Here is a 17,591-nt window from a genome sequence, read left to right as displayed (position 1 = left end):
ATGTTGATAGAACTTAATTGAATAATTTTCTTCTATCAAACCAAATGCAGGACGAAGTGCAGCAATTTCATGTGTTTGATTTGTTTGATTATTTTTGAGTGAATATATCAATTGGTCAAATAGTACCAATAATTTACCAATAAGATAATAATTTTTGTATGAACTTATTACGGGCATATTTGTTAAAAAATTTATTGAATTGAGTAAACTTTTAATAAATGTTTCAATTTTTAAAACATTTTCATCTTCTAAAGTTAAAGGTTTAATTGATTCTTCGGAATTTGCACTTACATTTTGTTGGTTAAATTGAGGACAAGATATATGCTTATAAAGCCATTTTAAAATGAGTGTATACTCATAAGTTAGCATAGTCATTACTTGATTAAATTTTAAGCAAAGGTTGTCTTTGTTAACTGAATTTTTATCAAGTAAATCATTTGTATTAAAAGTATTTATTGTATCTGGGTAAGTATAATACTTATTTGCAAATTTCCACTTATTTGTCGTGAGTAATGAATTTAATACTTTGACTGGATCATCATTATTACCAGCAACTATTTTTATCGAACCATACAATACTGCTATCAACATAACTGCAAAGATAGACTTCATTATAATATAACTATAAATTGATAATTATAATTAATAATTAGGAATACAAGCTTAGAACAAAAAATAATATTCTACTAAATTTTACTACAATTTTATACCTGTAATTTGCATATATCATTTTTATTATTGACGTCATGGCACATTGGTAAATATTTTTCTATTTGCAATGAGTAATGTGAAAATCAAACAATTTTAAAATCAAGATCAATTTTAACGCTGAACATCCCATTTTTCAAAACTGCCCCATATTTTTCAATTCTTTTGCTACTTTACTATTACAAAAAAAGTACAGAAAGGGTTTGTACACTATTAAATTGATGTACTTAAAAATATATTTTCATTCAAATTTTTGAAATATTTTAGAAATATATCCTTATAATTTATGTTGAATTTAACTTTTGTAATTTAAGTACTTAAACGTAATAGTATAAAATCTTCCAATGATTTTTCTACATTATGCATTTTCTACATTAGGCTTCCTAAAATAATATATCACACGATTTTTTTTTCATTTTTATTATTTGGAAATTGTTAGGTAAAAATAGTTTAAGAGCATTTGTTGTGAAATTTAATTAAATTATAGATAAAGGTGGGAATAATCTTATATTTTCAAACACATTCTCATGGAAGCGTTATATGATTAAATTTTTTTTAGTGATTTTAATCACTGTTAGATCTCAATATGTATTGGTATCTGTGTAATGTATGTAATGTACTGAGTTATTTTTATTTGTAAATGGTTTGTAAAAAAAAAAAAAAACAAACTAGAAAGAAATACGTAAATATATGTATATGACATAATATGTATATGTATAGGAGCTATACTGTGTACTATACATATTTTAAAACAGTTTCTTGGAAGAGATATTTTTTTATTTTGTTTTTATTTTTCTTTCAATGACTCATTCAATGACTAAGAATTCTATAATTCTCTTCTACAATAACTTTGTAATCGAATTGAGCTACCTAAAAATATTTGAATATTTAGAGTATTTGTTCAAATCTTCTATCATTCCACCATTAATTTTGTTACCGACAAAAAAAGTTATACTTAAAAAAAATAAGATTTTTCAATATTTAATAATAGATATTCAGTAATTTTCTAAAATAACAAAATCTGCCTCTGCTATTTAATTTTTGGTCAACTATTATGATCAGTATATCAAAATAGTTTGATTTTTACTGTAGAATACAAATTTTTTAGTTTCAAAATTTTAAGTTATTATATGATATAATATATATTTTTATGCAGTTTGGCTTATATTTATGAGTATTATAACTAGGAAAACAATTATTCACTTATTATAAAAACTTACACCTTTTTTAAAAATAAAGTGTAAGATAAAATATATGATATTTTTGAAAATATTTATATATAATAATATAAAGAATATAAAAATTTATCTCTGAAGAAATAGCGATTAAAATATTAAAGACATTATCTAATGACTTTAAAAATTTAATTTCTTTTCTATTTTAAACAGCAGTATTTCTTTTTTAACTTAATTCGCTCCTTATAGAGATATTTTATTTAACGGTTGATCATTAAATACTTTTCAATTATTTTTTTATATCAAACATTTCATTTATAATAAAATCATACATCAGTACAAATTAAATAAAAAAGTGATGAAAAATCAGCGAACCTATGTGAAGTTACAGATTTACTTGATTTTAATAGTAAAATTTTGAACGTATTTAGTTTTATTTTAATAATTTTTTACCATAATTTTATTTCTTGCGGTTATTATAATATTAGGTAAGAAAAAATAAGTTACATATAGTTTAAATAAAATTAATTTTTGATATCATAATATAATTATATAAAAACTATTACAGTTTTAATATAAACTGTAATTTAAGCCATACCGCTTCATTTTTTTTACATAAAATGTCTTTGTAACTCTATTTTTAGGCTATATTTTGAATTACATTTGACAATTATAACTCACAAATTTTTAATAAATTTTATGTTTAATTTAATTTTAGAGTATAATAGTAAACTCAAAGATAATATCTCATTGTCTAAAGATTACGACAAAAAAAAACATTATTGACTAAAAGCTCCCATTAAAAGGTTCAGTTTTAGCTATTTTTTATATTTTCAAATTGTGACCAAAAAAATGATATCTATTAGTCAACGTCTATATACAAAAATATTGATACAGGCGTGATCGTAAACTGACAGCCCCATAACACTTAATTGTAAAATCGTTTCACAAATAAAAAATCTTTATGAGAAGTGAATTAAGTTAAAAAAGAAATACTACTGATAAAAATAGAAAAGAAATAAATTTTTTTACGATATTAGATATATTTTAAATCGCTAATTCTTCAGACATCAATTTTTTGAACAAAAAAAGTAATTTATTTATTTCTAATCCAGTCTTTAGTACCAAAACTTCAGAATATAATAAAACTTCTTAAACGATTCGAGATAAAAAGATAATAATTTTGAAAAACTTGAACTGAGAATACTAAAATAATTATATAAATTAATCAAATTAAATCCATATAAATGAATTGTTTGATAAAAAAAAAATAATTGAAAAATATTTGACGATCAACCGTTATTTATAAATATTTTCAAGAATCTCATATATTTTAGCTTACACTTTATTTTTAAAAAAAGGTTTTTATGATTAGTGAATAACTTTGTTCTTAGTTATAATACGCATAAATATAAGCCAAACTGCATAAAATTTTTTTTTTAATTTAAGATTATTTGAGACCTACTACAAATATATCATATAATGACGTTAATTACGATATCTACACTATCAATTTTTGACTTAAAATTTTTAAACTAAAAAATTTGTATTCTACAGTAAAAATCAAACTATTTTGATATACTGATCATAATATTTGATCAAAAATTGAATAACTGTTAAACAAATAATTGTTTTTTTAGGGTATTTTTTGTCAAAATACTAAAAACACGTTGAGCGACCAGTAGAATTTTTGTTAAAAATCTCAAACTTTTACAAAATGTCTATTTTAATGTATAAAATAATGTTAAATAATTCTTATTAAAATTTGGAAAATCGACTTTTTTGATCTACCCTACTCTGCATGCATGATCGACTTTATTCAATCAATTCACTAATTTTACCAAGTAAAATTTTTTTCATCAAGTAAACAATGCAAATATGTTCAACTATTTCATTTACAATTATATATATTTTTACGTAAGAACATGGTGGACTATGAAATCAAGCTTTCTTTAATGTATGAAAAAATTTCATAATGTTACTAAATATAAAGTGTAAAATTAAAATTAGAATTGACCAAAATTCATTAGAATTTTTTACCGGGGTATTAGGTGATTATTATTTAGTAGTACCTAACTACGAAAATCTATAAAATCGTTGATGATTTTCTAAAATATACAAAACAAGTTTTAAATGGTATATTTGATATTGAGAGTCTCTAAGATGGATATGTGACATATGTGAAAATCTATTTATGGCACTTACTAATCTCCACATCTTGTTAAAAAAAATTTATCATCAATTAAAATTGAAAATGTTAGTAAAATTCCCAATAGAAAAGATAATAATAAATTACGAATTAGTTCAGCTGTATCAAAAAAAAAATTTTTATCCGATAAATAACTAAAATACTTGATTCTAAATTAATGAAATTGAAAATACAGAGATATTTGTTTATCATAAATCACTCAATTATTTACAACAAATTAATATAACTTCAGGTGTAAACTTAATTTATTAATGCCAATAAACATACTTAACTCACTTATAATACAGAATAAATGTAATTAAAATTGTGACTGGTCGACGAATACTTTGGAAATTATTAACATTTTATGCCTAGACCGGAGGAGGAGTTGATAGTGAAACAAGGAGGATGATTAAGGAGGAGACACGCAACAACAGTGAAAAAGATATAAAATCGTCCTAATTAGGTGTATAAAGAGAGTAACATCCATAGTACTTAATCAAAAGTTGTTATTAACCAATCACTTTATTAATTAGATAATTATCTACTTTATAAGTGTCGTAATATACTCTTCACTATTATAATATGGAATAATAGTAGGCACCCTGTCAATGTACACAATAATAATCTCTTCTATTTATACATTCTATTCATATTCTCAGAAGACCATAATTCTTTTCAAACAAAAAAATTAAATGAATAACTCAAGGAAATATTTAACAAAGGCATACTATTCAATATTTATATTATAATTCACACGATTCAGTTATACATCAATTAATAGTCATTTTTCAATTACCCTTTCCAAAAATAAATCTATAAATTATACTTGTCATTTTTATTTTTCTAATCTTAATAATTAAACGCATTGTGTCAACCCTAATCCTAAGTATAAAAAACTATATTAACGTTGTATAAAATAGTAAAACGATTTGTTTGCTAATCATTTGTAATAATTTTTTATATTTTATGCTTACTTATTAATAATAAATAATATTATAAGAACGAGACAATGATCATTTTAGGGGATACAAAATATTATAGAAGGCAGAACAAACCCTTTCAGTCCAATCTTTTTTAATCGCTCACTAGAAATCGTTACGTAAAAATTATGATCGTAATTGTCCAAATTCTTACGTATTAATGTTGTGAACTACATCGAATTTGTGTTATTTTATTTATCAATTATTAGTTAATACTATCATTTAAGTTCTTCTAAGAACTAAGAAAAATTATCAGGTAAGATTTCAAATCAATAAGAGTCAATACTCATATTATTTTATGACCCTCGAGTTATATAGTTCAAATGAAAGTTACTCTCACTTATATCAAACACACTTTCAATGTTAAACCATTCTATTGTTTTATTATTTAGTTCAAATGTAAACAAGAGTTAACACACATTTTTCTTTAATTTATAAGTTTTGAGTTACGATATAAATAAAATAAATATTTATTTTACCGTTTAAAAAATAATGTTGAACCTCAATGTTTATCAGCCCATAAGGGATGATCCTAAAAAATAATTATTATCTGATGAGTCAAAAATTATATGTCAATAAAAGAAGTAAAAAATTATTTTTTCAAATATTGTATTTATTTTGCCAGTAATTTGTGATAAACCTTTTACTTTGTACATAAAAATTAAATTTCTTGAAAATATTAAGTTCTCTCTTCTAAAATATCTTGATAACCCACACATTTAGAGTTTATTAGGTCTAAAGTGAAGAAACCTCTTCAAAATTGTATCGCAGATTTTTAAATTTATAAAATATTTTTTGAGTAATATTAAATTCTAATCAATTTTTTCCTACTCGATTACAAGTAGAATTTTACAAAAGTTTGCATATAATCAAAACAATTACAAAAGGGATTAAATATTTCTAAAAACAAATTACATTAAAATTTTAAATGTACATTTTATTTAGGTAAATATTACATCAAATTTATATATTTGGAGAAATAATAAAGAGAAATTATTATAATCAATTTATATACTCAAAATAAATTCACATGTGTATATAAACATCTAAAATCAACAAAAACAATTAATAAACTACAAATAAGGATTACTGAAAAAAATCTATTTGTAAATACAAATTAAATTTAACCAAAACAAATTTACAAAAATAAAATACATTCATTTACAACTATTTTATTACTATACAAAATATATTTCGATATGTTCAATTATAAAATAACAAATAATTTTTACAATTTTAAACTAATGAGTTACAATTTGTTTCTTTCCCGATAAGACACTGTAGACATTAATTATAATTTTTCTACGGATAATAGGAATTCATTTTTATTTTGATCGATTACATGATATGTTTTTTAATTTAAAAATTAAGCTCATCATTAATCATTTATAATATAAAATCTAGGTTAGGAACATATAATTGTATAAAGCGTAATGAATAGAAAATAACTAAACAAATATTATTCGAGAGTCTAAATTGTTATTTGCAAGGAAAAATTGTATATTGTTTATTTTGTTGTTAATAATAACAAATTGTTTATTATCAATGTATCAGTACCACGTATAAAATGGAGGATGGGTTTGACGTGGCTGATAGCTGTGGTAGGCAGCCGAAGTGGGGCTCATTTGACCCATACACGATGTAGGTATGAGCGTCGGCTGGGGGCTGATACGGGCGGGATTCATTGGAGGCATTTGGTGATGGCCATGGTGATTTGACAGTGTGGACCAGCTCGATGGGCTTTGCATTGAAACTAGTTCTGACGACGAAACAGTGATCAAGCTATCTCCTCCGTTTGTACCTATAGATTTAATAATAATTTGGATTAGTACAAGTATAGAACAACGTTTTTATTTATTTGTACGATAATGAATTCTTTAATGGCGTAGCGGTTTGCTATTAATGTATTGGCGATAGTACTAACATTTTATTGTGCCTGTAGAGTCTCAGACAGCAATTTAAAAAAAATAATGTTATAAAAACATTTTTAGAACATTAATATAACATTATATGTTATAATAACGTTATGAAAACATTATTAAAAAAAAAAAAAAAAATGCTGTCTGGGATAATAATAACATATAGCGACAAAAATTGTATCATGGAATGTTTATAAAATTGTATTATTGTTTCTGTTAGGTTTTTTGACGCTGACTTTATATATGTCCTTGATTTTTTCTATTTCTATTATTTCAACCACAATTTGGGTATTTGTAAAATTACAGGTTTTTTTCACATAAAATTTTAATTATATTTATAGCTATGATAATTTGCGCAAATTTTTAAATCATTCCGTAATGTTTGATATGGATTTTTAAATTTGAGTTTTACAGAATTTTAAAACAGGCAGAATTGACACAATTCTCTAAAACTATTTTTATTCATATTTAAGTTTTTATCATTTATTATATCGATAGAACAAGTTATGAGTATTGAAAATATACTAATATAGTACTTATTGCGTTTACTTTTAGTGACATAATCGCTATAAATATATATATAAAAAAAAATTAATAAGTGAAAAAATCGTATAAACGTATAATTAAAATCATATTTTGAAAATGTCAACTATTTAATTAATTATTGTAAAACAAAAGAAGTATTAAAAATAGTCAAATTTTATAATAATATTCATCGTGATATCACTTCAATGTGTGGATTTCAGATGGAAATAAAAATGTGTACACTATTCGTAAAAAAAAAAAAAAAGTTTATACATTCAATTCTAAAATAATTATGTGGTTTATTTATGCAGTTGTATTGAATTGCATGTTAAAATTCGACTACTTTTTAACGGTTTTATAACTATTATTAATTAAATAGTTGAAATTTTACAGATTAGATTATGAATTTTATATTTGATAAATAATTATCTTAAAACAACAAAACTGATAAATCATAGAATATTTTTATAATATTTACCATTTGGTTGTCCCATAAGAGTAAGGTTAGCAGAAACCGGAGACAATTGATGATGAGTGATCATTGTGGGCGCGTTGGGAGCTGCTGACCCAATTTGGTATGTTTGTGATGCTCCCGAAAGTAAACTTGGCGATGTCGCCTGATGTCCATTGCTTCCAATATGCAACTGCGAGAGTTGACTGTTTCCGTTCAATTGACCCATCTAAAAGTAAAAAAAAAAAAAAAAATAGAATATCAACTAAAATTCCGGACCTGAAATACAACGTTCGTGTTGCGACAAAGCGATGGCTATAAATAACGAGCTCTTAAATGGTGTCACCGTTCAGACGGGACCCTTTTTACGAGCCAAAGACATGCGTCCTTTCTATTCTGTACATGACAACCCTTTTTAAATATGTAAAAGACGGTTTAAGCTGCACACGTGTCTCGCGCATCACATGAAAAATGAATCGATTTACAAATGTTATGTCAAAATATCAAATGAAAAATTAACCTCGATGGGTTAATAATAACATTTATAAAACAGATTTTGTTTAAATTATCTAGTCTTCAAAAAAGGGTTTTCCGGTTCATGTGAACTTACTTGGGAAGCGAGTAACGACGGCGTGGTAGTGTACAGTGGTGTGGTGGCATAAGAACCGGCCGTGATACCGATGTAGGAAGTAGCCGTAGCCGCTTCCGTGCTTATGTTACTGTGGGGACGATTGTCGTGATCAATCAATGTAGTGGCACCTAAGCCACCGTACATCATGCTGCTATGCTGCTGCTGCTGCTGCTGTTGATTGTCTTTAATCATTTGTTGGTGATGGTCTTCTTCTAAAAAAAAAAAACCGAGCGAAAATCAGCGTCAATTAAAACCAAAGCAAAATTACGCGAAAATCAAACTGTTATAGGGACACGGGGAAAATATAGACGAGCATTAGTTGAACAACCGAGAGGATATTCACCAAAAAGGTTGTTAACTTACCTTTGTATCCGTCCGGTGTGCTATAAGGCTCGTGTAATTGTTGTGGCGACATCATGTATGCGGGAGTGGAAGACGAATTGGGTACCGACGGTAGCTGTTGGTTTTGTTGGGCGGAAGGCGAGTAACCTAGAGCCAATCCCATACTGTAGCCCCCAGAGCCCGGTGTCGAACTTCCTGTATTGCTAGACATTTGCTTTCTTAACCTGGCCCGGCGGTTACTGAACCATACCTGTCGAATTAATAACGGTTAAAGCATTCTATTCCAGAAGACATAAAGAATTGAAAAAATTATGGAAACCTATTACCACAGTGTACATATGGAGTAGCGATTTTTATTAAATATACATTTCATTTTTTACCTGTATACGGGCTTCGGTCAATTTTGTCCGCTGAGCCAACTCTTCTCTGGTGTAGATGTCAGGGTACTGGGTACGTTCGAATGCTTTTTCCAGTTCATCCAATTGTAAAGCAGTAAATGTGGTTCTGCTACGACGCTGTTTCCGTTTTAGCGGTATACCTGGTTCCGAATCACAATCCGATCCATCAGACGTCTTGCCTAGAAAATACAGTTGTTTTTTTTAAAACCATTTACTTTTCTACCGTCGTATGTAACTATCGTGTCCTTTTGTCCAGTGGCTATTCGTTTTCTTCCCTATTTCTGTTAACATCCGCTGCTATCGGCGTGTAAAGGGGTTTTTTACAACTTCAAATCTATTAACTAGACGTTTACCATTAGCCGGCGCAGGAAAATATTGTGCAATGTATTGTAATATATATTAGCGGGACACACGCAGTTCACCGGCAAGGATCGAACGTGTCGGATGACTGAAGTCTGCAATTTCGGCAGACCGCAACGATTGGGTTACACAAAGAGCCGGCCGCCGTCGGTAACATTTGCGCACCACCACTGTACTGGTACTTTGGCATGTATATATATGTTACAAATTTCATTTTTTGTTTTATTGTACCCAACAGCTGAGGGAACAAACGCCGACCGCGCGACGGAGGAGGTAAAAACATTCATTTTTCATAGTTTTACGCCAAACTCGGCTGTGGGTTTTTGTCGGTGACCGACACACACACACACACGCAGAGAGGCGCTAAAGGATCATCTCTTAATGGTTNTACGTACACACACACACACACGCAGAGAGGCGCTAAAGGATCATCTCTTAATGGTTAAAATAATAATAACACATAGTCATCTCAAGATGCATGCGGTTAATGACATTTACGGGACCCACCGCGGATCATTTGCAGGCTAACAATAACATAATTTGTTAGTCGCCCTATATAAAGGTCATGGGTGGCTCTTTGTTGTGGTCCTTTAATGACGTGGATAGTTATTCGCACGCCTACTTTAACGATTAAGTCGTGTGTATTTATGTTTGGATAGAAACGTATACCTGAATGTTAAGTAAATGTGTATTTGTCGGTACAATTGACTAGTGAGATATTCGGGATAATCCTTTTTGGCCACGAACCCTTTGTAACTACCTCTGCAATTATTTATCTATAGTGTGTGGTCGTCGTATGTCATACTTCATTATTGTCCATTTTAACAAAATTTTAGATATCCATTTAGTATAATAATAATTTTCAATAATTTTATTAGTTTACGCGAGAAATGATAAGATTTCAACAAATTAAAAAAAAAGTTTTTTATATTTCGAAAAATAAAAAGATAATTTCATTTTTATAATAATAATAATACGCTTAAAAAAACACTTGTCCGTCTAATATATAGAAAAATCAACAAAATTATCTGTAATTATATACACTATTGTAATAATTAGATGGAATTATCGATCACGTCTGGTACGTATTATGAGATTACATTTGCGGTCATTGTAAAACTATCTTTGCATTTTGTTTTATTGCAAACGTAGTCGCTAAGTATTTACTAAGACGTTTAAAAGCGAAACAAACGTTAGAATTACAATTTTTATTTTTACATGGCAACTGTAGACTAATATAATATATTGTTCCGTTTTCATCAAAGTAGTACATTGCGTATTTGAACGTTGGCCAAACACTATAAAAATTGTTTTATTATCGCTTCATTAGTGGCATTTAATGTGAAAAAAGAAATATACTATAATTTTCTAATGTTTCTGTCACGGTAATAGTATTTACGATGTACTGACGAATCGAAAGTTACCAAGAAAATAAAAAAATATCAAATTTAAATTATGTTAGGTTGGCGAACATTTCTGAAATTGACGGAATAAGTAATAATAAAAATATTATCATTACACAATTAATCAAGTAAGTTTTGATCGAGTCAATTGACCGAACAACATTTTTTTAATTTAATAATTTTAGACATTTTATATACCTTTACTGTGTTTTAGTATTTTACATATATATATATATATCTTAATTTTATTGCACCATAACCATTTTAACTGTTAATTCATTCATGAGACTTATATCTCTATACAGATAATCGTAATGTTTTGAGTACATTAACGTTTAAATTCTTACCATCGCTGATTTTTTTATCAGAAGCAGAATCATCTCCATCATGTCCTCTTAGAAGTCTCGAAATGGCGCTTATTGACGGTGCACTGCCTCGGTCGCATAAACCTTCTCTGATTAACCTAAAAATAAATATAATTATTTTTTTTTGAAAAAGGATAAACGAAATTAACTACACGTTTCAATGGTTTTGGTGGATCAAAAGTGTATCCTAAAAGACGCGTATCTCAGATCAAAAACTGATGATTCCTATGTTTTGTAAATATTATTATTTACAATTGGTAAGTGTGTAAAGTATGCGCAGTTGTTCTTTAAAAAACAACCCACACAAAAATATACCACTCTCGCAGCCTGATCAATATAATCATAGTAATAATAATATTGCAGACCACCACACTGCACAATTTAGAAAAGGCGATAAAACATCCGGTACTCATTTAAACGTGCTCTGGCAACGGTTTTCAAAGTAGTCGCGTCGAGCCCTCCTAGTGACTTTACGGGGATCGTTTTAACCTCGACGGGAATAGCGAAAAAAATGTTGAATACAATGTAAAAAAAAATATGCAGTTAAAGAAGAAAAAATAGAGAAACTCTAAGAAAAAAATGTACTGTACATCCTTCCAACGCAATATCGCAGTTACATTAAATTTATTGATTTTGGCTAAATACAGTAAACGCAGTTTAGAAATAAACCGAACAGTATATTTTTTTTATAGATAAACAAAACTCGACAGTAGTTTTCGATGAAATAGGTATTTCATTTCAGCGGCCCCTTGTGCGTTACGTTAGTAGAAAATAATATTAACGATACGTACTAATGGCTGCATGTACCGAAAACAATTGCAAATTTCGCAACAGTTAAAAACAGAGGAAACAATTGATCGAGAAGGCATTTCGCTTTACCGTTGCGTCATCATAAACATTTGCTCATTGGAAAGGGATAAGATTGCCGGTGAAAATCGATAACAAGCACTGTGTAAAAAAATGATTAACAAATTACAGTGACGCAACGATTGTGGGATTTGGGTATCTTAACCACGCGCCTGCCTTCCATGACAGCCCTAAAAAACGTTTTGGTTTTTATGTACAAGTAGTTGACAAGTGAACAGATAAATTTTAGCCTACTTCAAGAAACCATTAATTTATAGCCGAAACGGTCTTATTTAAGGGCTAGGCTAACGCGCGTGAAATAGTTCAGCAGTGCACACCGGACTACCTAACGATATATACAAGAGCAAAAAAAAAAAAAAAAATAGTAATAAAGAAGAAGAAGATGAATCCTTAGCCAGAAAATCGTAAACGAAGAAAAAAAGGATCCAAAGGTCACTATTCTGACCCGTTATTTATGTACAAGCACACAAAACATGTTATTGCTATTATGTTGTACACGCCACGTACTCGACAGGCGTCTTAACAAACCAGTTAAAAGGACAATAAATAATTGAGCGCACTGCGTACAGTAAGTCGAGTATTTTATGGACCCAGGTATTTACGTACATACATAAGATTTTGTAAAGGGTACAAAAAAATCTCGACAACACGAAAAACACCCCAATGACAACCGACGACTTTATTAAGCGTTGGTAATATGTGTGTTGGCATTTGTGTGAAAAAATCGTCACCGAGCACGCGTCTTTCATTATTCCATTTGTAAGCCAATAAAATATAATTAATCAGTATTAAAAGTAAAAAAAAAAAGCAATAATATCGAAACGTTAGCGTCGAGAGTTTTTTAAACTTATTTTGAAATTTTAAGAAAATGTTTTTACACTAACCTTTTACTATCGTGGTATTGGGCGGGCTCATTGTCATTTCTGAAACAAAAACGGGATATCATTCTTAGAGGTTCTAATAATATTCGAAATACAGCAAAGAAATCATATATTATAGTTTTAATAACAAAAGCAAATTGTACATTTATATTAAACATGTATTGGCGAACGGCCTATTGATTTGCTAACCCGTACAGTTCTATGCACTTAAAAGCACAGTTTACAAGTATTATGTCGTCCGAGGATCAAGCTGACAAAAGAAGAAGCAGCGGGAGAGGAGCTCTATTATCTTACAAATTTTGGTTTATTACGTTTGAATGTTTGTGTAGTGTATTTTATTGGGCTCGACAATTATTTATTCGACATCAGAGTGGAAAAATGAATACATTGGCTACTGAGTTCATGCGGCGGTGGGCGTGCGACGTGGTGTTTCAATTAATTTATCATCCTAATAATTATTACCAGCATGATGACAAAGAGATAGCAATCGTATGTATTGTTGTTATATAAACGTTAAAACGAAGGTCCGTATGTTAGTTAAAAAAGGCGCCGGAATAGGTTTAATTAAAATAACATTATAACAAATACGTCTGTAAAATGAACATTAAAAAAATTATGCTTAGTTGCATTCAAAAACGGTTTTTAATCAGTGAATTTCTTAATGTGACGTTAAATTTCAAACAAATCATCTCGATTGCATTATCGCATATTTTTACATATAGTTCGTAATAAATATAAGGTAATGTATTCAATTAAGTCAGTTAGTTTAGACATTAAGCGTTTTAGCAAAATAATTGGCAAGCGACAATACTATACACAAACAATATTTATTTTTTAATAATTTATGTATCAATGACTATCACAATAACATTTCTATTTCATAATATTACAATTATTTTTTTTAATGAATTAATTTTGAAAATTCAAACTGTTTACGTGAGGGATGTTCTTGTTCTATCGTGTCAGGGTATGAAAACTTTATAGAAGATATAATATTAAATATTATGTCAATTAATGATTAAACGTTTGATTCTTATACTGTCGTATATAAACATTTTCCCGAAATTATGTTAACTTTTATAGACTGAGAGAAAAAAATAACCTTAAGAACATTTTTTTTATTTTGATAAAATATAATAAATGCTTTAAATAGTTAAATAATTTTTAATATGATATGGCGACTAAAATGTTTAATAATTTTTATGACTTATTTTTTTTTATTGCTTTTTCAATATTTGAAAGACCATTTATTGGTAACTTAAATATTTTTAATGGTCAAAGTAACTTTGAGTGAGCCAAGATATATTATGTATTAAAGACAGTTCAAATTTAGACAAGGATAAATTTGGCGCAGTCCCTTTTTTTTTTTATACCATTATAAAAATCGATTCAATGCATTTATAAATTTTAAAATATACATATAGTTAAATTTTTAGATGATTTAAAGTTTTCTGTTTAATTTTTAATTTTATAAATGTTTATTTTGTTATAAAAAAAAATTTGATTGTAATTGATATAAATCGAAATATTTGCACTAAATTATAAAAAAAGATACAAATAACTACAACTGAACATTTTAATTGATCAAGTTTTCTGAAATAAAAAAACAGTTCTTCTTTCGTAATAAATAGATTATGATACCAATGGAATAGTTTAATGCTATTGTAAAAAACTACAGCAGTATTAAAATATAACATGTTTAAATTTAGATTTAACTCGTATTTTATAAATTTTTTTTTAACTGTTAATGTAGATGGACAGTAATCTAAAAATGCTTAGATTATTGAACTTTAAAATTTTTTAAGTCGCTTACTACTTTTAAACTGGGAAAAATTTAAAACCTATTGAGTTTTGAAAGTTGGAGTTTTTGTAGAGTCAAATTTTAATTAATATGTACTTATTGTTAACCGATTAAGATAGTTTTCTATATTTTTTATTATTTTACGAGTTGTTTATGTATTTTATATATTCTAAATACGTTCTTTCAATTGTTGTATTTCAATCAATAAAATCGACTTAAAATATTAAAGATTTTGGCGATTTTAGTAAAATGAGAGCAATTATAATTCAGTATTATTAGATTAGGTTCAACAGATAGGTTTCAAATTTATAATGAAAATAGCTTAAAATTAATTACCAAATATTTTTTAAATATTTCTAAAGTTGTTTTAGAATATTATCATACGATGGTATTAACTTTACATACTATAAGTTGGATAAGATTTTACAACAATTGAAGACAAATATTTTGAAATGGATGGAATTTAATTGTGCTCTTTTTGGGTTATTAACTCGGGTTTTAAATTTATTTTGTTTTCAATTTAAATTCTTCAGTCATTATATGTTCATATAAAATTTACTTTTAAAGATGTCAAATTATTGATTAAAAAATGTATTATGAGTTATAAGAGAAATATTAATTCAGCGTTCTAGCTAAGCAAATAAAACATAAAATTGATTGTTTAATAAATGACAACTTGAGGATTAATTTTGTTACAAAGCTTATAAAAATATGTAATATTTTTCTCACCTGTCACGAATTTCCCAACTGAAAATTCCTGNGATAGGTTTCAAATTTATAATGAAAATAGCTTAAAATTAATTACCAAATATTTTTTAAATATTTCTAAAGTTGTTTTAGAACATTATCATATGGTGGTATTAACTTTACATACTACGAGTTGGATAAGATTTTACAATAATTGAAGACAAATATTTTGAAATGGATGGAATTTAATTGTGCTCTTTTTGCGTTATTAACTCGGGTATAATTTTGTATTCAATGTAAATTCTTCAGTCATTTAAAGTCAGTCACTTTTAAAGAAGTCAAATTATTGATTGAAAAATGTATTATGAGTTATAAGAAANTAAAATATTAAAGATTTTGGCGATTTTAGTAAAATGAGAGCAATTATAATTCAGTATTATTAGATTAGGTTCAACAGATAGGTTTCAAATTTATAATGAAAATAGCTTAAAATTAATTACCAAATATTTTTTAAATATTTCTAAAGTTGTTTTAGAATATTATCATACGATGGTATTAACTTTACATACTATAAGTTGGATAAGATTTTACAACAATTGAAGACAAATATTTTGAAATGGATGGAATTTAATTGTGCTCTTTTTGGGTTATTAACTCGGGTTTTAAATTTATTTTGTTTTCAATTTAAATTCTTCAGTCATTATATGTTCATATAAAATTTACTTTTAAAGATGTCAAATTATTGATTAAAAAATGTATTATGAGTTATAAGAGAAATATTAATTCAGCGTTCTAGCTAAGCAAATAAAACATAAAATTGATTGTTTAATAAATGACAACTTGAGGATTAATTTTGTTACAAAGCTTATAAAAATATGTAATATTTTTCTCACCTGTCACGAATTTCCCAACTGAAAATTCCTGGGTTTTCCGATTTATATTCCTCTATCCGTCTCTCTACATCTGGCGTGGCTACTCTAGGTTTGCTTCCTCCAATCACTCCAGGCCTAATGCTTCCCGTTTCCTGATATCTGTTCAGGATTTTCGAAACGCATCCATGGGAAACGCGTAATTGTCTGGATATAACACATGGCCTGACTCCGGCTGCAGCCATCTCGACAATTTTCAACCTTATGTGGTTGGGTAATGGCCGACCGTTGATGAACACACCACCTAACTGGTTCACCCGGCCTTGGCCTGCGCAAAAGTTTCAACTGATTATTATTACAATAAATTTAACTGCGAAAGTAACCAATGTAAAGTCTAAAAATTAAAAAGAATATTTCCCGTGAATCCTAAGCGACAATTATGTCCAACGCGTCAGTCCGTTCAAAAAAACTGTCGAAATTAATTATTTGAATTTAATTAGCTAAGATTCAGAAGGTGTTCGGAAGAATTCGTAGGTCGTTTATTATTGTTATTATCTATGATACTAATTGAAATGAAAAAGTTTTGGTACTTGCCTTGGAAAGGGTATCCGGTAAAACAAGGCCTCATCATGCCGAAGTTGGTAACTGTCATCTTTCTTTGACCGCGTTTGAAACTTTAAATGAACGGAACAACATCGATTAACTAAGATCACAAAGTTATTAGCAATCACCAAGTGAAAATTAATAGCAGTTCGATGCAATAACCATCAGCAGCGGGTTCGCAGACGGCACGTGGGAATATCCTACGGGTTAAACCTTAAGCGTGTACGAATGTTGATTTTTGTAAAAATATTTAAAAATACTATTTGAAACCATCCAAAAAAACGTACGAAATGCCGTCGCAACGATGTCCCGAACAAGACTGGAACCGACGGAGCGAACAGCTCAGTGAGGGCGTGCAGTTTGTGTACGTCGATGGGGCGTGGAGACTTTGGCTCTGTTGGCCAATGGCAGCGCTCGTTCGGCTCGGCCGGTTGA

General features: G+C 28.1%; 1 protein-coding gene across 2 annotated transcripts; it reads right to left on the bottom strand.

The window, feature by feature from the left end:
• Positions 1-6,108: 6,108 nt before the first annotated feature.
• On the bottom strand, positions 6,109-17,591 carry LOC126893620 (protein gooseberry-like). Of its 2 annotated transcripts, XM_050663992.1 has the most exons (9): positions 17,148-17,591; positions 16,578-16,881; positions 13,200-13,238; positions 11,431-11,546; positions 9,303-9,499; positions 8,944-9,172; positions 8,560-8,792; positions 7,977-8,178; positions 6,111-6,855 (listed from the first exon to the last, which is right to left on the bottom strand). In XM_050663992.1, the coding sequence occupies exons 1-9, from the start codon at positions 17,203-17,205 to the stop codon at positions 6,605-6,607; spliced, it is 1,629 nt and encodes a 542-aa protein (XP_050519949.1). In that variant the 5' UTR covers positions 17,206-17,591; the 3' UTR covers positions 6,111-6,604. The 2 variants fall into 2 exon arrangements, with proteins under 2 accessions (XP_050519950.1, XP_050519949.1); XM_050663993.1 differs by lacking the exon at positions 13,200-13,238 and having other exon boundaries at positions 6,109-6,855.

Source organism: Daktulosphaira vitifoliae, unplaced genomic scaffold (genome assembly GCF_025091365.1).
Source record: "Daktulosphaira vitifoliae isolate Bord-2020 unplaced genomic scaffold, ASM2509136v1 Scaffold_1, whole genome shotgun sequence".
In the NCBI taxonomy this organism is placed as follows: domain Eukaryota; kingdom Metazoa; phylum Arthropoda; class Insecta; order Hemiptera; family Phylloxeridae; genus Daktulosphaira; species Daktulosphaira vitifoliae.
This window is presented reverse-complemented; position numbering and strand designations above follow the sequence as displayed.

Bases quoted from the DNA above. Each gene is read 5' to 3' on its own strand.
- LOC126893620 (XM_050663992.1), bottom strand. From the start codon at position 17,205: ATGACAGTTACCAACTTCGGCATGATGAGGCCTTGTTTTACCGGATAC. The intron at 11,547-13,199 runs GTTAGTGTAAAA...ATTTATTTTTAG, and splicing joins CAATACCACGATAGTAAAAG to GTTAATCAGAGAAGGTTTAT. The intron at 9,173-9,302 runs GTAAAAAATGAA...TTAATTCGACAG, and splicing joins TGACCGAAGCCCGTATACAG to GTATGGTTCAGTAACCGCCG.